Here is a 21,646-nt window from a genome sequence, read left to right as displayed (position 1 = left end):
CCCTTGTTGGGAAAGCTCCCTGGAGCTGAGCGCTTCTGCTCACCTCCCTCCAGCTGGTGAGGAGACAGGCAGAGGCATCCAGCACTGGAAGGGACATGTCACCCAGAGGTTTCTGCCTGTGACTTGGGGCAAAGTGCTGCCTCAACTTCCTCTCCATGCCAGAGAATGCTTGATTCCTCCTAGGACTGGACAGGACCTCAGCTCTCCAACTGGCTAGACGTGGCCTGGAAATGGGGGAGGACATGGCTTCTCTGGCACCCCAGTAGAGCTCCACATACCAAGTCCCTTGAAAGCACCCAGCGTTAGATAACATTTCCAAACAAATTCTTCACTGATCCCTCCCTTCTCCTTCTGTGATATGTGTGTCACGGGTCAGCTATTGCCTCTGCTGTGGGATTATGAGAGCTCCCAGAGGCCAGTTCGGTTACTCGAAAAAGGATCTCCTTTCACTGGGGCTCTGAGGAAAGTTGAGAATGCCACTTCTGAAGCTGGCCAAATGCATCCCACGTGTATTTTGTCCAAATCAAGGCAGAGTAGGGTAGTGCCCACGAGCTGGGTTCTAATCTTGGCTCTTTTAATTACGAGCCAAGTGACTCTGGCAGAACACTTAGCCTCTCTAAGCCTCAGATGATAATAGTGCCCATCTCATAGTAACAGCTAACACATATATTACATTTACCCTTGGCCAGACACTTATCAACTCATAGAATTCTCACAACCACCCTATGACACAGGTACTATCATTCATCCCTATCTTACAAGTGAGGAAACTGAGGCACAGAGGTTCAGTGATGTGCCCACGGCCACACAGCTAATAAGCGCTAGCACTGGGGTTTGAACCTGGCCATGTGGCTTCAGAGTGGGCACTCTGAACCACACTCTGCTGCTTTCTAGGAGCACACGTGATGAGGCCTTAGCACAATGCCTGGTGTGCAATAAACTCTCGGAAAATGTTATTACTGATATTGTAAACCATAACAATCAGAATACAGAGAGGGAAAACCAGAGACCCAATTTTTTCCCCTGTCCTGAATGTATCCTGCTAGGGTTTTCGGCATATGCCACAGGGCAGAGCCAATGCTGTGGCCATTACCACCACCTACACTGGGGGTCCTTCCAGGAGTGTGAAGGGGCTTTATGTTTGGGATGTGGGGCTAAGACCACCTGCAGAATGCTTGGATCCTAAAAGTCCACTCTAGGAAAAGTGTGGATGCACTGACAAAGGGACCTTGGGTGCACCTGATGCCAACCTTACAGGGAGAGCATCGTACCACCACACGGCACCACTTGTCTGCTGGTCTCCCCACCAGAACTTCAGTGGATGAGAAAAGTGAGTTACCTCAGTGCTGCAGGAGGTCTACAAAGCAGAAGGACCAATGGCCATGCCTGTCCTGGGGTTGCAGAGGGAGGGACAAGGACCGTTCCCCGACACCACACCCCTCACCAAGTCTGGCCACAATGTGAGCTCTTGGAAGCATTTTGAAAAGCTGACGTTGAATATTTGCTTCTCTAGTACAAGGCCTCTGGGGTTGCTGAAGCCACAGGTTTCCCTGCACCAGCCAGAATGATCGTGGCTCACTGTGCTCTCTGGGAAGCTCAGGCTGAGCAGAGATGCTGACTGACTTCATGTGCCTGCCTAGCAAAAATGGCACTAATTACTACTCAGTAAAGGCAGTCTTGGTGGAACAGAGAAAAACATATGAAGTACATGATCCAAGAGGAGACTGCACAGTATCACTGCAAGCTCTTGGGCAGAGCAACTAAGCCAGTTCACATCCATTCTTCCACCCCACAGTGATTTATTAAGTACCCACTGGGCTTCCTAAGGCACATGCATTATCTCATTTTATCCTCACCACAATCCTAGAAGGTAGGTCCTAGAAGGCTCGGAGAGGTTAAGTAACTTGCCCAAGGTCACACAGTTAATGATTACATGAGACTCAACCCAGGTCTGTCTGGTTCCAAAGCCCATGCCTTCCCCTACCTCACACTACTGCCCTGTTCGAGGTACCTTGACTTGTCTTATCCTAACCACCACCCCCCGGCCCCCAGCTGCCAAGTCTGTTTTGGTTGCTGTCCTACAGAATCTTAAATCCATGAGCTTCCCTGATTTTGATGTATCATTTACTCTACACAAAAGCCTACCTCTGAGATAGAACAGGCATTATTATTATCCCTCTTTCAGATGAGTGGAGCCCTGGTGGCATAGTGGTTAACAGCTATAGCTGCTAACCAAAAATTTGGCAGTTTGAGTTGACCAGCTGCTCCTTGGAAACTCTATGGGGCAGTTCTACTCTGTGCTATAGGGTTACCATGAGTCGGAATAGACTCGATGGCAATGGGTCTTGGTTTGGTTCAAACGAATGGTGGTAAGGACAGTGAGAGGTGAAACAGGGATTGCAAGCCAGGCTGACTTCAAAACCTGTGCACTTTGATACCCTGTGATGCTGCCTCCCACGGCAGTACCACAGAACTCTGGCACCAGTCTGGTGGAGATAGAGCCTTGGGGAAACATTTGTTTATGCATTTTCTACATCCCTACTTGGAGACTCCTTTAGGGTTTCAGAATCGGAACTCATGTCCTCACAGTCTACACTAGGCCACACTTGAGAAATTCCTGAGAAAACATCAGGGAGAAAGGAACCAGTAGCTATCTTAGAACAAACGTAACAGACAGCAGCCCCACCCAAGGCAGGTACGTTCAGCAACTGGCCTTTCGCTGAATCACAATCCGTTTAATCTGAAATGGCCTCAACTGACAGCAGTCGGATGAGGGAGGAGATGGGTGGAAGAGGGGTGGAGGTGGAATGAAAACAAGTATTGAGTGTCTACCATGTGTCAGACATACACGGTGGAGAGCAAACACAAACCCTGATCTTCCTTCCTAGAGCCTGTAGCCCAGCAGGAGGAGGTGGACAGTGGATCCAACAATCACACAAACACAGCTCTGAGAAAGCTGTAAAGAGGAGGCATGTGACATCCACTAAAATGAATAGTGCTGTCCCCATTTCACAGAGGCAGAAACTGAGGCACAGAGGGTATAGCACATCTCCCAAGGCCTTGCCACTAGACCTGTCTGACAAAGGCCGTGCTCATTCTATTCCAGCTTTCTGCCATCCTGGACAAACACACTGCGGAAATCTCAAGAATGAATCAATTCATTGAACAGTGTTTCTTTCCTATGAATTTATATAAAACACCCCAAATAGAAGGGTTATTCAGCCACAGGCAGCATGAGTTTGTGGTGATAGATAGGTTACGTCAGAAATATCATTCTGCAGGTCGTTTCTATGACAAATACTGCATTCCCTCACTTCAATGTGCATCAACTGCAAGCCATATGACTGATTAATAACAGCTTGGAGGGGGGTTAAATGATACAATGTCCCGTTACATGTACATATCAATTGCAAGACACATTCTGGTCACAGAAATGTTAAACTGTTGGGTGGGGGGAACCATGCCTCTTACAATCAAGCTATTATGTTAGGTCTGCTCTCTGGTGAAATCAGACTATCTTGGGGCCAGCAGCCCCAAGCCTCAGCCTCCCCCTCATCCTCCAGAAAGGCAGGGACAAAACTACTGCGCAGAAGCCCAGGATGAACTCTTATTTCCAAGGGATGCCTTAAGACCCACCCGGCTCCAGTCCTGTCCAAGAGGGTCCTACTCCAATCTCCCAGAGTGAAAGGCTGTGTCTGTCTTAGTTACTGCTGAACCTCCAACACCCACTCAGGGCGAGGTGAAGAAGATACCTGTGGAATGAATACTTGAATGAAGGATGCAGGCAAGCAAGTAAACCCAGGACCTCTAGCGAACAAACCCCTCAAACCCAGGATGCCACACCATTCCCCTCTGGTTGTCTACCAAGATCTACTCGGGGACACCTTCCCTCCCACCTCATCCCCTTCCCACCCCATGGCCCTGCCCAACCCCCACCCCAGCTAGATTAGGTGCCCCTATAGCCCTGAGGGAAACCCTGGTGGCACAGTGGTTAACAGCTACAGCTGCTAACCTAAAAGTCAACAGTTTGAATCCACCAGGCGCTCCTTGCAAACTGTACGGGGCAGTTCTACTCTGTCCTATAGGGTCGCTACGAGTCAGAATCGACCTGACGGCAACAGGGGCTTTTTTTTTATATAACCCCGAGAGCCACCCTTCTATCAGGACATTGACCACTGCTCTCTCTCTCTCCTACTACTGTGAGATCCTTGAGAGCAGGGACCTTGCCTGCCTTGGTTTTTTTTGAATGTTTGTTTTAATTTTTATTGAGCTTCAAGTGAACGTTTACAAATCAAGTCAGTCTGTCACATATAAGTTTATATACACCTTACTCCATACTCCCACTTGCTCTCCCCCTAATGAGTTAGCCCTTCCAGACTCTCCTTTCGTGACAATTTTGCCAGCTTCCAACCCTCTCTACCCTCCCATTCCCCCTCCAGACAGGAGATGCCAACACAGTCTCAAGTGTCCACCTGATACAAGTAGCTCACTCTTCATCAGCATCTCTCTCCAACCCATTGTCCAGTCCCTTCCACGTCTGATGAGTTGTCTTCGGGAATGGTTCCTGTCCTGGGCCAACAGAAGGTTTGGGGACCATGACCGCCGGGATTCCTCTAGTCTCAGTCAGACCATTAAGTATGGTCTTTTTGTGAGAATTTGGGGTCTGCATCCCACTGATCTCCTGCTCCCTCTGGGGTTCTCTGTTGGGCTCCCTGTCAGGGCAGTCATCGGTTGTGGCCAGGCACCAACTAGTTCTTCTGGTCTCAGGATGATGTAAGTCTCTGGTTCATGTGGCCCTTTCTGTCTCTTGGGCTCATAGTTATCGTGTGACCTTGGTGTTCTTCATTCTCCTTTGCTCCAGGTGGGCTGAGACCAATTGATGCATCTTAGATGGCCGCTTGTTAGCATTTAAGACCCCAGACGCCACATTTCAAAGTGGGATGCAGAATGTTTTCATAATAGAATTTATTTTGCCAATTGACTTAGAAGTGCCCTTGAACCATAGTCCCCAAACCTTCGCCCTTGCTCCGCTGACCTTTGAAGCATTCAGTTTATCCAGGAAACTTCTTTGCTTTTGGTTCAGTCCAGTTGAGCTGACCGTCCATGTATTGAGTATTGTCCTTCCCTTCACCTAAAGTAGTTCTTATCTACTAACTAATCATTAAAAACCCTCTCCCACCCTTCCTCCCTCCCCTCCTCGTAACCACAAAAGTATGTGTTCTTCTCAGTTTATACTATTTCTCAAGATCTTATAATAGTGGTCTTATACAATATTTGTCCTTTTGCCTCTGACTAATTTCACTCAGCATAATGCCTTCCAGGTTCCTCCATGTTATGAAATGTTTCACAGATTCGTCACTGTTCTTTATCAATGCGTAGTATTCCATTGTGTGAATATACCACAATTTATTTAACCATTCATCCGTTGATGGACACCTTGGTTGCTTCCAGCTTTTTGCTATTGTAAACAGAGCCACAATAAACATGGGTGTGCATATATCTGTTCGTGTGAAGGCTCTTATTTCTCTAGGGTATACTCCGAGGAGTGGGATGTCTGGGTTGTATGGTAGTTCTATTTCTAACTGTTTAAGATAACGCCAGATAGATTTCCAAAGTGGTTGTACCATTTTACAATCCCACCAGCAGTGTATAAGAGTTCCAATCTCTCCGCAGCCTCTCCAACATTTATTATTTTGTGTTTTTTGGATTAATGCCAGCCTTGTTGGAGTGAGATAGAATCTCATCGTAGTTTTAATTTGCATTTCTCTAATGGCTAATGATCAAGAGCATTTTCTCATTTATCTCTTAGCTGCCTGAATATCTTCTTTAGTGAAGTGCGTGTTCATATCCTTTGCCCACTTCTTGATTGGGTTGTTTGTCTTTTTGTGGTTGAGTTTTGACAGAATCATGTAGATTTTAGAGATCAGGCGCTGGTCGGAGATGTCATAGCTGAAAATTCTTTCCCAGTCTGTAGGTGGTCTTTTTACTCTTTTGGTGAAGTCTTTAGATGAGCATAGGTGTTTGATTTTTAGGCACTCCCAGTTATCTGGTTTCTCTTCGTCATTTTTGGTAATGTTTTGTATTCTGTTTATGCCTTGTATTAGGGCTCCTAACGTTGTCCCTATTTTTTCTTCCATGATCTTTATCGTTTTAGTCTTTATGTTTAGGTCTTTGATCCACTTGGAGTTAGTTTTTGTGCATGGTGTGAGGTATGGGTCCTGTTTCATTTTTTTGCAAATGGATATCCAGTTATGCCAGCACCATTTGTTAAGAAGACTATCTTTTCCCCAATTAACTGACACTGGGCCTTTGTCAAGTATCAGCTGCTCATATATGGATGGATTTATATCTGGATTCTCAATTCTGTTCCATCAGTCTATGTGCCTGTTGTTGTACCAGTACCAGCCGCCTTGTTTTTGCTCTATTGCCAGCCCCTGGCACAATGGCTGGTACAAGAGAAATGCTCAGGAAATACGCTTAATAAATGAAATCCTTGAATTCCTATTTAGTAACCCAGGTGCCATCCTGGGTACTAGATATTCAGAGGGGGAAACAGTCCTGATCCTGCTTTTAAGAAGCTCATAGTCTGGGAGGAGACAACTAACTAGATGAGTACAATCTGTATCTTGGGTGCTGTGATGGAGGCACCCACACTCACGCTACAGGAGCTGGAGAACGGAGTGGGAACCTCACTACAAATGTATGGCTTTAGAGAGAAGTGGACTCATGAGATAAACCTAGAGAGGAAGCCATGATTCATTAGGCGGAACTATGGGGGAAGGTGAGGCAAGAGCAACAGCATGTGCCAAGGCAGGGAGGCATGAAAACACAGGCTCTGATTTTAAGCAGGACACTGACATGATAAGATATGAGGTCTAGAAAGACAGCTCTGGAGCCACGTGCAATGTGGACTCCCAAAGGCAGGGAGGCCAGTTAAGATTGTGTGGGGAAGAAACCTGGCTCTGGATTAGACAAACCTGGTTCCAAGCCCAGCTCCACCTCTTTGTTGCTCTGTGTCCCTGGGCAAGTGACTTCATTTCTTGCCTCTGTTTCCTCTCTGAGAAATGGAGATAACCACAGCCCCTGCCTCACAAAGTTGCTGGGATTAGTGAGACAGGCAAAGAAAGTGCTTGTCCCAGTGCTCAACGGATGAGCTCATCCCAACTAGTCAAGGTGGTCCTGGTGCCAGTGGCCCTGCCTGCCCCAGACAAGCAGCTCCAAGCAAAGCCTGGATTTCCCAAGAAGCCACCCTAGAGCAGCACTGCCCACTCAGCTCCTAGCTGCTCCCTCTCGTCTGAGACTCCGCCAGTTCCAGGGCTCTGGAGCACACCAAGCACTGCTGGAAATGCAGCGGCCAACTCAGAAGCTGGGCTCTAAAATGGCTTCTGCAGACTCTGCTCTGTTGGCAGAGGCTCTTGGCACTGAGGGCAAAGTGTGCGGGCTTTGGGGGAATCTCAAAATGGTTCCCAAATAATGTAGCATGAAAAAGTAACAGCCATATCCTTGTCCCTCTGGCAAAGACCACCAGCTCCCCACTGCCTAACCACATCCCCTCTTGCCCTAAGATCTCACAGTGGGACCACGACCCACCTCCTCGTGAACTCAGCCCTTCCCAGGAGTCAGCAACTCAAAAGTGGCTGCAGCACATGGGCCTAGGGCATCAGGAGGATTCAACCCCCTCCCCCCTCCCCCACGCTACTCTTCCAGGCAAATTTGCTCCTAGATTATATGCTTTTCTGGTTCATGCCTGCGGGGTGGCAGGGGAGTGGGGGAAGGTTGGCTAAAATAACAAAATATCCCGTTGCATGTACACATCAATTTTAAGACACATTCTGATCACAGAAATGTTGAAATGCCGGCTGGGGGTTCAGAACCATGTCTCTTGTAATCAAGCTATAAGGGCCAGGCCCAGGTTACAGCAATACAAATGGCTGGCTGGCTGGCTGGGAAGGCTAAATTAATAAGTGGATGGAAGATTGGATGGATGGGAGAATGGTTTATTTGAAGATCTTACGAGAGCCGAGCTAAGATCTGGGATTTGGCTGAAGACTCCTTGGGTGCCCACACAGTCTTTTGGTGGGGAATGATTCACAAGATCCTAGGTTGGGAGGGGATGGCAGTTGGAGATCTGGATACTCCCTCTCTGGCCTCCAGGCTGGTAGTGAATCACCCAGGACAAATGATGCACAGTCCCTTCTCCAGGTTTTCTAAGGCGAGGATGCCACTGCTCACCTTAGATGCCCATTTTGGGGTCTTACCACCTGGATGATCAAAAGACTCTTTCTAACATCCAACAAAGCTCTCTCCTGTGCTGACCTGAAACTGTTTTGACTTATTCAGTCAATAGTGACTAAGAAGTGATCTGTATCCCTGTCATTAAACAAGCGAGCAAGCACGTTTTATTCATAGTGGTTGGAGAGGCATCATTGCTCAATGTGAGGGCACAGACACTGGAGTCGGACAACGAAACCCCAGTCCCAATATTTACTGCCAAGTGGCCTTGGGAAAGTGACCTAACCTTTCTGGACCTGAGTTTCCTCTACTGCAAAATGCAGCTAATAATTCTTTCCTCCTAAGTAAGGGAACCATATCATTTATTGCCAAAGAGAACACTTTTGAGAGTGAAAGGAGGTGTTATTGATACTTATTTAAGACAACAGGCCTCAACTGGGGCAAACCAGGGTACATGGTCCCCTACTTATGAGGTTGTATGAATCAGTGAGACAGAACAAAGAGAGCACAGCTGGGCATACAGAAAGTTTACAACAAGCAAATGACAGCTGTTATTATCAATACTATTGGTCATGCGGTCAGTTGGGCCCTTTAGTGCCTTTCCTTCTGGGCTTTTCCTTCGCTTGGACTCCTTCCCCATTCTAGATTACCAATTTACTGGAGTCCAACCCCGCTGGCATGCCTACATTTCAACCAGTTTTAGTAGAAACAACTGTGTCAACATTGAAACTTTGATTTGTCTCTTCGGTCCTGTTTTGTTTTAACAATCTTGATTCATGCTCATGTCCATCAGACTCACTCAAGCTCAGCTCAAGTTCCTCGCTGCCCAGAACCCAGACGTCAGGGGCCAGCTGGACATACTGGGGACAAGGTAGCACTTACAGATTTCCTCACTGCCTCTTACAGTGCTGGGGTGCCTCCTCTGGCCTGGACTTATGCTCGACCATCTGTGAACACAGAACAACATGGCAGGGCTGCTGGGGTAAGGAAGGGTAGATTCTATGAGTCCTCCAGGCAGGACTACAACCTGGACTGATGATGAAATACCATTCTGAGAGCTGGATTTAATTCAGAGATTTTCCTGGGATCAGTAGTCGTGGGGATCTCATGAGCGCTCCTGTCTTCCTCCTTCCTGGGAGGTCAGAGAACAATCTCTTTCATTTTGGCACTTCTTTAACGGGTATATTTTGAAGTATATTTTGGGGTTCTGTTACCAGCTTTGTCACCAAGTAATGTTTCCTCACCTGCAAATGGGGATAATTGTCAGCTCTGCTGTTAAACTAAAAAGGATCTTTGTTGAGAACTACAAAATTGTTGTAATATAAGTATACAAAGATTACGAGTGTGATTTGTGCCCCCTAGAGTTGCATAGTACTAAACTCAGCCTCCCTCTGAGGGCTGTTGGGAGAATTAAGTGAGATACTGTATATAAAATGCTTGGGTCACAGTAATAATCAGCTGTAATTATTATTTTCATTATTTGAATTTTTTTGTTCCTAAACTTGGGAGTGAGAACTCAAAAGAGTGCCCAAGTCAGCTGCTTCTGCCAGAGCACAGGATGTACAGGTCTGTTTTTGAAAACGATTTCTCCCACATAGTGGTCTCTCATCCGGGCTGCAGTGCCGTGGTGTGAGAGGGATGTGGACACATGGTGTGTGGCCCCACCACACCAGGCCAAGTGGGGACACTACAAAGCAGTCCACTGGAGGCTGGGTGAGACCCAAGCTCTGGAGAGGCTGCCTCTCAGTGTGCAAAGGCAGTCAGTCACGTGGAGTGGTCACGCTGGCTTCACTTGTGGAGAGGGAAAACCCATGCATAATGGAAACTCCTCACAATACAATGTGGAAAAGCAATTTTAAGAATCATTTTTATTTTAATTTCTAAGCCAAGGAAAACAGTTGGATTTGCTTTTCTTTGTTGGTCATAGGAAGAAACCAAGGAGTATCGCTTTGATTGGAGTTGAGTTCTTCTCCAAGCCTAAGATGGCTAGAATGTTGGGGGGTTATTTCTCTTGGGATGTAATTAGTTGAATAAATATCAAGAGAGCAAGAGTAAACAAATTCATTACTGCTCATCAAGAACTGCCAAGTTAGCAAATACCTTGGGGTGGGGGGGAAGGTGGGTGTGTAGTTGGAATCTTTAAGGAAAATAAATAACTCCAAGGCCAAGGGTGGCACAAAGAGCATGGCCCTTGGTATCAGGCAGACCTGAGTTCTAGACCCAGCTCTGCCTCTTACCTGCTGTGAGTTCCTAGGTAAGTCACTTGGCCTTGTTTAGGTTTCAGAGTCTTCATTTATAAAATGAGGGGAATAATAACCTTGCTAGACTACCTGGGACCCTGCATGCCAGGTACCCAGCACGGTGCCCTGTTCCTCCCTGTTTATAACCCAATCTGCTCTAAATCACTCCTGCTAAGCCCAGACCCCATAGAAACAAAACAGTAGGACCCAGAATCTTACAGCTTCAAGACTGGACCCACTACTTGCAATGTGACCAATAAGCAAGTTACCTGACACTCTTTGAGCTTCAGTTTCCTCACTCTCAAAATGGGCATAATAACTAAATGAGATAATGTATATCTAAAGGGCCATGTGAACCCAAAAACCTATGTGTTAGTTGTCAAGTCTGGTTTATTTTTTAATCTAACAATCACAAGAAATGCTCCTTAAAGACATCACAGTCTGTAATGATGTCTGCATGTCTCTTGCCTTTCCACCCTGTGCCTGGCACTGTGCGAGACGCTAGGGACACCAACACAGCCAGGGCCCAGTCTAACCAGTGGACTGCTTCAGGGCCTGGGCAGTGAGGCCAGACAGACCTCCTGGGTTAGAGCCCAGCTCTGTAACTGGATCAAGGGACTCCAAGTCCTTCTCTGTAAAATGGGAATAATGTGACACCTCCTCATAGGGTTACTGTAAGGATTCGAAGAGACGATAAAACTGCTCAACATACCACCTGCTATATTCAGCACTCCTTAATGTGAGTTTTTATCATTACCGTTGTTGTTGCTGTCCTTGTTATCATATTCCAATTACATTATTCCAATCTCTAGTTTCCGAAGTGCTTCCATGTTCCTTACCTAGTGTATGAAGCAGGGTTGATCACCTTCATTTCACAGAAGAGGCTTACTTAGCCTTTGGGATCTCAAGTCCAAGTGCACAGAGCTTTTCCCAGGAAGCTGTGACAGCCCACACTTGGGAGAGGAAGAACTCAACTATTAATTACAGCCCTCCTGGATCGTCAGGCCTGGGAAGGTTTGGAAACAACCCTTACCTGGAGCCAAGTTGCCTTCCTGGGCCTCTCTGGCAGCTTGTTGGCCAAGGTGAAGGCCACAGCAGCACAGAGAAGTGTTTGTCACCAGCTGCCGCAGGTGAGTAGCCTGCAGAAGGCAACAGCCCCAACAGGCCCACCCTAGCCAGGAGGGCAGGTCCTCCCCATTGTTCTCTGGCAGGCGCTGCCGCCAGCACAGGAGCAGCCAAAGTGCCGTTGGAAACCAGGCAAACACTGACAAACTCAGCCTGGTTTCCACTGACGTCACTGCAGGACTGCTTCATAGGAGAATCCAAACCAGAGGCATGAACACATCTTTCTCTGCCTGGGCTGGAAAAGCCTGAGCCAGCCATTGAACCACTCTTGGGCTTTGTCATTAAGTGAAAAACAGCTGAGCATGGCCTTGGGGAGCACAGGGTCTGTTTTGTAACTGCTCAGTGGCTGGCACAAGGTGGAGCCAGGGCCCAGGCTGCTTACCTGAAAAGCCCCCAAAATGGCCTGGGAAGACAAAACCTTCAGGTCCTATGCTGTGGTTTTTAGGTCCCTGGGGTGGCACAAACAGTCTGCGCTCGACTACTAACCTAAAGATCGACGGGTCATTAATGTGAAATCATAAAGTGGTGATACTAATGCTTTTTTACTACTGAAAACCAGACAAAGCACATTTCTGTGTAGTCATTAAACATCTGAAGGTTTAAGTCCATCAGACCAGGACTGATCTTGGGGAAGTCATTTAGCCTCTATGAATCTCAGTTTCTCATCTGTAAAATGGAAATAACCACAGTATCTACCTTAAAAGGACATTGTAAGCCTTCAATAAAACAAGAAAACATTTGTACAATCCTTGATGCAGGGTCAAGTACATAGTGGGTACTTTACATTGCTAATAAATATCATAAATGACCCCTCTTCTGTGCAGCAACGATGCTCTCTTAGGCAGTCACTTCCCCATGAGATCCTCCGGCCCTGGTGTATCCCTTGTCACAGCAGCAACAGTTAGTGGACGTGTCTTTTCATTTAGGCAACAAATATTTATTGAGCTCCTACGCATTCCCGGCCATGTGCTAGGCACTGCGAATGAAGCAGTGACCAAAACAGAGAAAACCCCTAGCCTCATGGAGCTTACATTCAGGGAGAGGGGTGGTAGGGAGGCAGGCAGTATATGTCTGATGATGACAAGGAAGGACTCTGGAGAGGGTGGGTGGCAAGGTCACAATTTTATATAAGCAGAGAGGGCCGAACTGAGGAAGAGATAATGCAACAAAGACCTGAAAGAGGTAAGGGAACAAGACCTGAGGAAATAGGGAAATGTTTCCAGACAGAGAACAGCAAGTGCAAAGGCCCTGAGTCATGAGCGAACTTGATGAGCTTAAGGAACATCCAAGAGGCCAGTGTAGCTGGAGTGAGGTGAGCTAGGAGGAGGAAAGCAAGAGATGAGGTCAGCAAGGTAGCAGGGACCAGATCATGGAGGGCCTTAAAGACTGACTGACATTTTTCTCCAAGATGGGGAGCCACTGGAGCATTCTGAATAGAAGAGTGATCTGATCTGACTACTGATATGACCACACTGGCTGCCGGATTGAGAATATTCTGTAGGGTGGGCAAGAGCAGGAGCAGGGAGCCCAGTTAGGAAACTACTGCAGTAGTCCAGGCAAGAGGTGAAGGTGGTTGCACCAGGGTAGTGGCAGGAAGGTAGAGGGAAACAATAGGATTCTGGAAATACTTCTCGGATATTGCTATTCTAATTTTGTGGTGAATTAGCTATGGGAATCAAAAGAGAGAAAGGAGTCAAGGATGACTCCAAGGTTTTGGGCCTGAGCACTAAAAGAACAGAGCTGTCATTCACTAACACAGGAAAAACTATGGGATGAACAGGTTGGGATAGGGGTGTGGGGAAAACCAGGAGTACATTTTTGGATAAGTTAAGTCTGAGATGCCTAGTAAATATTTGAGTGGTAGTGTCACAGAGGCTGTTGCATGTATGAGTCAAGGGGAGCAGTCTGGGCTGGAGAAATAATGTGGGAGTCATCAGTGCTTGAAGGTCATCAAAGCCACAAGACTGGAGGAGATCATCAAGGTAAATAAGAGGTCTGAGGGCTGAGCTCTGGGCCCTCAGAGGATAGGAATAGGAGAATGAATGAGCTATGGAGAATGAAAGAGCAGCCAGTTAAGATAGCAGGAAAGGGTGGTGTCTTAAAAAGGAAGTTCAAGAAGGAAATGATCATTTATGCCCCACATTGCTGACAGGCAAAGTAATAATAAGATGAGGACTGAGAACAAGACCATTGGATCTGGAAAATGGGGGCCACTGGTGATTTTGTCTAGAACACTTGCAGTGGAGGGGAGGGGGCAAAGGCCTGCTGGGAGTAGGATCAAGGGAAAAACAGAAGAGAGGAACTGGAAACAGTGAGCAAAGGCAACTCTTTGGAGGGTTCTGCTAAAACAGGAGCAGAGAAACGAAACAACAGTAGCTGGAGAGGCGATGTGAGGTCAAGAGAGGATTTTCTTTAAGTTGAGAGAAAAAACTGCATGATTGTAGGAAACATGTGATTATGTAGGAGAGATGGGGAGAAGTGCTGGAGCAATGACCTTTAGTAGGCAAGAGGAGGGATCTAGTACACGTTCCCTCCCTCTTGGCCTGGCTAACTCCTACTCATCCCTCAAGGGTCAGTGTAAAGGTCACTTTCTCAGGGAAGCTTCCCTGACCCCTCCGATTATGCTACTTCAACTGTCATTCCCTTTCACAGCACATGATACTTCTGCTTCACAGCACTTATAAATTGTGTAACAACGCGTAAGCCCTGTGAGGGCAGGGGCTGGGTTTGTCTTGTTTGCAGCAGTAGCTCCAACAGCTAGCATACTGCCTGGAACACAGTAGATGTTCATTGGATAGCTGGTGAAGGAAGAAACAGTCCAAGAACAGAACTGAAACAAATCCTGAGACACGTGTCTGTTTTTTGCTCCCGTTCTGATTTCATCACATTGCAATGATCAGGACCATGCAGTTACTGGCTGTTGCAAATACTTGGATTTAGAAGAGCTCAGTTGTTTGTTCCTGTTTGGGCTCTGTAGCTTGGCTAACACACAGACTAAAACCACGTGACCGGACATATCCTTCCACTGATATTGCCCACTACAAAGAGAACACATTCAATACCGTGTCTAGCAACTCACTCATTTAACAAATGTTTGCCAAAAGTCTCCTTAGCACAACATCGTAGGGATACAGGATTGATTCAGACATAGCAGCTGGTCTCATGGAGCTTAGAGTCCAGCAGAAGATACCAATATCAAAAAGAACTACCATTGTTCACAACTGTGGTAGGTGCTACAAAGGGAAAGTCCAGGGGGTTATGCAAGTGTAGAATGGAGAGACAACAGTCTGAGGAGTCTGAGGCACAGGGAGAAGGGAGATTGGACATCTCTAGCTCTCCTCCCCAGCTTCAAGCTGCCCCAATGTCGTTCTCAGGCTCCAGGCTAGGAGCACAGCAAGAAGACTATGGGCATGGAGCTGGCTTCAGAAGCAGCAGGGCTGTAGCCTCCTGCCTTCAGATGCTCCATTCCCCTTTCTTTTACTTTCTATCTCTGCTGGGAGCTGTCTGTCTCCTTCTGTGACTTCCAGAAGGGCTGCCCTCCTCTCTGACTCCAGGAGAGTAGAACATGGCCTCCCGAAGCTGCACTTTTTAGAAAGATCTACCTGGCGAGAACGATGAAGTCATTTATGGCACAGGCCACCAGCAGCGTTGGGAACATCACTGATTTTGCCATTCTGTTTACTTTCAGGTTTTCATAGACTTTATTCACAAAGAATAACCATTTTGCAAGGACCATGAGGCCGCTGTGTGTGGCGTGCTGGTGGATGGGACTATTGGCCACCGTAGGAGCTGCTGCAGGCCAGGAGGATGGTTTTGAGGGCACTGAGGAAGGCACACAAAGTGAGTTCATTTACCTGAACAGGTACAAGCGGGCTGGTGAATCCTCAGACAAGTGCACCTACACCTTCATTGTGCCCCAGCAGCGGGTCACAGGCGCCATCTGTGTCAACTCCAAGGAGCCTGAGGTGCTCCTGGAGAACCGAGTGCATAAGCAGGAGCTGGAGCTGCTCAACAACGAGCTGCTCAAGCAGAAGCGGCAGATTGAAACGCTGCAGCAGCTCGTGGAAGTGGACGGCGGCATCGTGAGTGAGGTGAAGCTGCTACGCAAAGAGAGCCGCAACATGAACTCGCGGGTCACGCAGCTGTACATGCAGCTCCTGCATGAGATCATCCGAAAGCGGGACAACGCGCTGGAACTCTCCCAGCTGGAGAACAGGATCCTCAACCAGACGGCCGACATGCTGCAGCTGGCCAACAAGTACAAGGACCTGGAGCACAAGTACCAGCACCTGGCCACGCTGGCCCACAACCAGTCAGAGATCATCGCACAGCTCGAGGAGCACTGCCAGCGGGTACCCACAGCCAGACCTGTCCCCCAACCACCACCTGCCACACCACCCCGCGTCTACCAGCCACCCACCTACAACCGTATCATCAATCAGATCTCCACCAATGAGATCCAGAGTGACCAGAATTTGAAAGTGCTTCCACCCCCTCTGCCTACCATGCCTGTTCTCACCAGCCTCCCATCCTCCACAGACAAGCCATCAGGTAAGTCCTTCTGGCAACCTTTTCCATCTGGGCCTTAAAGTCAGGTGCCAGACTTCCCTTGGCTGTGACCACATTGGGAGAAAAGCCACAGCAAATTGAAGCTGGGCCAACAGACTTGTGCAATCCCCCAGCAATCCCTTGGGCCAAGCCCTTGGAGTCACAGGGGGACCACATTCCTTAGATGGATGCTTAAAGGTAGAACCAGGAAGCAGGAAGAATCTCAGAAGAGAGCAAACGTTACCTGGGATCTGCGGAATGAGCCCAAGGCCTGTAGTTTTCTAGGCTCTGCACTATTTGTTAGCAAATAGGATGTCTCTCCTGCAAGCTTGTGTACTCCAGGCTCCAGCCGCTACGCCTGGCAGAGTGTTGTCATTCAGTTAAGTACTCACTGAATAAACAATAGGCCAAAAAAAAAATTCTAGCACTTTAAAAGTATGATAAGCATATTTTAGGGACTAGGGGATAGGAGGGAGTGTTTCCTAAAGTCTACCCATTTCCTAGAGTCTGCTGTTATCTAGAATTTTCAATGATGAGTCAATATATTCTTAAATACATGTTTCATCTTAAAATATGGTAATTCTCAGAATACCATTTTGGGGGACCACTGGGGTTGCTGATGGAGAGGAAGTGGCTACAGTAGATTGTGAAGCTTGACCAAAATACTGCACTGGCCATTTTCACGTCTATGACACCATTAACCCCTGCAGCTCCAATTTATGGACAAGTTAACTGAAACTATGAGAGGTTAAGTGACTTGCTCATAGGCTTAGGATCCTCAAGCTGGATTTAATTCATGCCTTTTCACTTGAAGCTTGGCTCCTCTGTGCTCTAGGACCCTGAGAATCCTCTCTGCTGGGGGGAGCAAGTGCCCCTGCCAGAAAGTCAGCATGAGCTCAGTCAGCCCCTGAAGCTCAGCCCTCATTCACCCAGGACCCTGTTAGCCTTCCAAATTCACTGTCACATGAGAACTAACCTAACCATACATCTGCTCCAAGTCAGTGATTTTGGTACCGTTCTGTTGTATAAACACAAAGACATTTTTACTGAAAACATCCTGTTTTACACTTGCTTCACACTTTTGGAAACAATCACCAGTACTGGGAAGAGCAGCTTCTTGGTAACTCCAGAGAGAGGCTGCACCTGAGTGCAGGAGGGTGGCCAGCGCAAAGGACAAGGGTGGCACCGTTTGTAGGTCAGTGGTAAGATGGGGTGGGGAAGCCAGATGCAGGGCCCACAGCAGCTCAAAGGAAAGACCTCGACTAGGTGTGGGATTGAGAACATGCGCTTTCAAGCAGATTTGACTTAGGTTCAAATCTTGGTTCTCCATTGATTAGCTCAGTGAATTAGACAAGTCGTTTTGTCCCTCTGAGCCTCAGTTTTCTCGTCTGGCAACTGGGGATTAAAATAATGCCTATCTGAAGATCCAGTGAAATACTGCAAAAAAAAAAAAAATGTGTTTAGCACAGTGTTGGCTGACAGTAAGTTTCAATACACGGTAGCTATTAGTCTCCTTTGGTCTTGATCTCTTCATCTTAAAACAAGGAGAGTAAGATAAACAAACAGTCCCTTTCCAGCTATGGTGTTCCACATCTGTACATGCTCTGTTTTAAATCAGAAGCTCTGAAAGAGAAGGCAGGGTGTGCTAATACGTCTTGGTAGAATATCCAGAAGGTAAAACGTGCCCTTGAGCACCAAATGAAGGCTCAACTGAATGTCAGTTATAATCCTAACATGAGTCAGTCTGGTCTTAATGGTTACCCAATCAATCTTCTCTCTCCTAAGCATCTCTGGTTTTTGACTTGACAATTTCAGGACACTCCTGAGCTTGAACTGAGGTGGTTGACATACAGCGTACGATTGAAGACCTGGGTTTATATCTAGGCTCCACCCCTTGTCAGCTGTTTGCTCATGAGCAAGTTCTTTACTTCTTTGAGCATCAATTTTCTCCTCTGTAAAATGGGGGCAAAAGTCATAACATCACAGGGTTGTTGTGGAAACTCAGTGCAATCAAGTATGTAATGTTACGTCATATGGTACAGCTACTCTGTGCCTGTCACAGTGCTAGATAAGGGGGAGCAGGTAAAAATCTGGTCCCTGACCTCCAGAAACTCAGTCTGGTGGAGGTGGTGGATACGTGAATGTATCTGGGATCCATACAATGCCCATTACTTCTATCATCTAAAATCAGCACCTTTGGTCTAACAAAAGATCTCTCTGGGAGGTAGCCCAGAAGGAGAGCGGTTGGAGGGGGCCCTCCTTTTTCCTGGTGTTGGATTAAGCTGGAAGAAAAAAACAGATGGTCTCCCTCTATCCAGCTCCAAAGGCCTGGCATGGGCCTTACCAGGTCCAAGACAGCCAGTAAGTAAAGAGCTCTTACCGGGCCTGTTCTGAGAGCTTGCAAGGCAGGCTCTGGTCCTGGAAGACAAAACTCTCTTCTGCGCTCTCACCCAACAGATTCTTTGTCCCTGGGGATACTGCTCAGCTAGAAACACCTCTGCAGTTAAACACCTTTGCACCCAAGCCTTGGCAGCTTAAAAATCTTCCTTCATTCAGAAACCTCAGAGCCATGTGCCCTTCCTCATTGTCTGGGCTGCTCAGCCCATAGCACGTATTTCCCAGGGGACTGAAGGAGCCATGGCTGGCTTATCCGAAGCTGCACTCAACAGGCATGTTCCTGACCAGACACAAGAACGAGCTGGCCCCAGGCCGGCCCCCGCCTGCTGACAGCCTGAGTGAGGGAGACCCAGGCAGCGGCTCAGCTTCCCTGGTCTCTAACCTGTGTTTTGTCCTGTCTCTCTCCAGTCTGACCAGACCAGTTAGAATGCTGCTTATGGTGAGGCTTGAGCCATAATGGGTCCTGCTGCTGCTGCTCACCCTTCCACCCCCCTCCTTACTTTCTGCTCTTTCTCACAGTCACATATCTCTCCATCTCCTCCTCCTCTACACACACACACACACAGTTGTCAATCAGGTGTCTTCAAGAGGAAAGGTGCAGGGATCATTCTCTAAAACAAAGGAAATGGACAAGACAGGTGCCTCAGTTCTGGAAGGCCTGGGACATTCACCCCAGGCAGAGCCATGTATACACAAATCTCCTGCCGTAGCCCCATCCTAGAGGCCGATTAGGGAAGAAACGGCAGTTAACACAGCAAGGCTTGTCTGAAATGAATCTTACTTCATATAGTAGCTGTTTTCTTTCCTGGGAAAGAGAACACAACCAGCTCAGTTTGTTTCTCAATGGATGAGGAAGGATCATAAAATTAGAAAAATATTAAAACTATTAGGGGCCTCTCATATTTAAAGACTTTGGACTGGTATACCTTGAAATATTGAGTAGAAGTAACCCCAGAGATATATTCAGATTTGATTAAAATTAGTCAGGTACATAGTATGTTTTCTATCTGAGAGCTCAACTGGTTCCTCCTAGGCCTGGGTGAGGGAATGGTATTGACAGAGCCACAATCAATCCCTAAACTTGTAAATTCCAGGATATTGAGGATCAGAAAGGTTAAGTAACTTGCCTAAGATTACACAGCTAGTAAATGGCTCAGTCAGGCTCAAACCTAAGTCTGCCTTTAACCACTCTTGGAGCCTCCCCCTAGAAAGGCTGGAGGGAAACTGGCATGAAAATCACTCTATGAAGGCTTGACTTGGCCTCGGCTGGGACTTGACCCTCTTATCACTGTTTCATGGTACCAAGCTCCAAGCAGGTCCCTGAAAAAGAGCTCTGAGAACAGGGCTGGTAAACTTGTTATTAGAATGCTCTTGGTTCCAGTAACAAAAAGCACTCATTGAGGACCTACCCATATCATACCACTCCCTTACCCAGGCCTAGGAGGAACGAGTTGAGCTCTCAAGACAGAAAACATGCATCTAATTTTTAACAAATCTGAATACATTCTCTAGGGTTACTTCTACTCAATGTTTCAAGGTATAATGCAGTCTCAAGTCCTGAATTCTTTACATATGTTAGCTCTTAATATATAAAAATCAGGAGATATGATCTGTTTTGGGGGCCATATTTGGTAGCAACCAGGCTGCTTTATGTTGATGAAGAAGCTAGCAAAGAATGTTCTTTGAAATGTCTCTGGATTATACAGTTTGTAATGAATTTGGGAATTTTATTTTGATCTTTTGTATAACAATAAAATGGCAAGAAAAAAAAAGGATACTGTAGCACAGTGAAAACAACATAAGCTCTGGAGGCAGGAAATCTAGGTGTGAGGTTTCCCTCAGCCTCACCACAGATGGCCTATGGCCAGGAAGGCATGGATAACTTGAATAAGAATGTTTTCCTAGATAGTTTCTGCTCCCCCCACCCCCTCCTTTTTTTTTTTTTTTTATAAGCTAAAAAAAAAAAAAAATTTTTTTTTTTTTTTTTTTTTATAAGCTAAGAGGAGACCTGGTGGCACTGTGGTTAAGCGTTCGGCTGCTAACCGCAGTTGGAATCTACCAGCCGCTCGCTCCTTAGAAACCCTATGGGGCAATTCTACTCTGTCCTATAGGGCTGCTATGAGTTAGAATCAACTCGATGGCAACAGGTTTGGTTTATAAGGTATAAGGTGGCATAATGGGCAGTGGTTAAGAGCCTGGCTGCTAATCAAAAGGCTGGCAGTTTGAATCCACCAGCCACTCCTTGGAAACCTTATGGGGCAGTTCTACTCTGTCCTGAGGGTTGCTATGAGTCAAAATCAACTCGATGGCAACAGGTTTGAGTTTTTTTGGTATAAGGCAGGAAATATGTGCATTAGAGGGTAGTTCCCTAGCACAATGGTATGTTTTAGAATAGAAAATTAAATATATCACACTGTGGTTTCCATTCTTTCTGGAGGTCAAGCAATCATCAATCCAGGTAGAAAGGTATTGGTCTCCTGTGTGGATCAGCTCCAGCGGACTAGGCTTCCAAGTCTGAAGCACTGCAGAGAGCTGGAGAAGCAGCAGGGTATTCTGATGATGGTGAGGTTAACTGCAGCCACCACTGCTTCAGCCTTTAAGTCACCGAGGCTGAGGGAAACCTCACACCTAGATTTCCTGCCTCCAGAGCTTATGTTGTTTTCACTGTGCTACAGTGTCCTTTTTTTTTCTTACCATTTTATTGTTATACAAAAGATCAAAATAAAATTCCCAAATTCATTACAAACTATATAATCCAGAGACATTTCAAAGAACATTCTTTGCTAGCTTCTTCATCAACAAAAGCCACTGAAGTTCAAGGAGGATCATCTTCCTTCTTGCTTTGCTTTCTCTTTTCCGCCTCCACCGGTACCTTGGGGAACTTATCACAAAGAGCCTTTTGAGTGTGATGGAAAGCTATCCCTCTATTCCTCAGGCAGTTTTCCAAGGAAGACAAATGGCTAAACGCTCAGCCCCAGGAGATAAACTATCAGCTTGTTACTGTAAAGGTCTGATGATCTGGCATCTTGTGGCCTGGAAATCCCAGCAGTTTGGCACTTAGCAAACGGAAAGTCATCTAGAAAATCCTGGACATCAGGCATCTG

General features: G+C 46.9%; 2 protein-coding genes across 14 annotated transcripts in view; one reads left to right on the top strand and one right to left on the bottom strand.

The window, feature by feature from the left end:
* The window catches only part of RALGPS1 (Ral GEF with PH domain and SH3 binding motif 1), a 397,350-nt gene that overhangs the window by 151,240 nt on the left and 224,464 nt on the right, over nt 1-21,646 (bottom strand). The window lies entirely within an intron of this gene.
* Nucleotides 1-21,646, top strand: part of ANGPTL2 (angiopoietin like 2) — a 42,478-nt gene that overhangs the window by 1,025 nt on the left and 19,807 nt on the right. The window contains exon 2 of the mRNA XM_049896611.1: nt 15,286-16,148. Within this exon, the coding sequence (XP_049752568.1) occupies nt 15,332-16,148 (817 nt within the window). The 5' untranslated portion in view covers nt 15,286-15,331. The remainder of the gene's footprint in view (nt 1-15,285; nt 16,149-21,646) is intronic.

This window comes from Elephas maximus, chromosome 9, assembly GCF_024166365.1.
Source record: "Elephas maximus indicus isolate mEleMax1 chromosome 9, mEleMax1 primary haplotype, whole genome shotgun sequence".
Lineage (NCBI taxonomy): Eukaryota > Metazoa > Chordata > Mammalia > Proboscidea > Elephantidae > Elephas > Elephas maximus.
The sequence above is the reverse complement of the archived record's forward strand: the minus strand, read 5'-3'. Positions and strand labels throughout refer to the sequence as shown.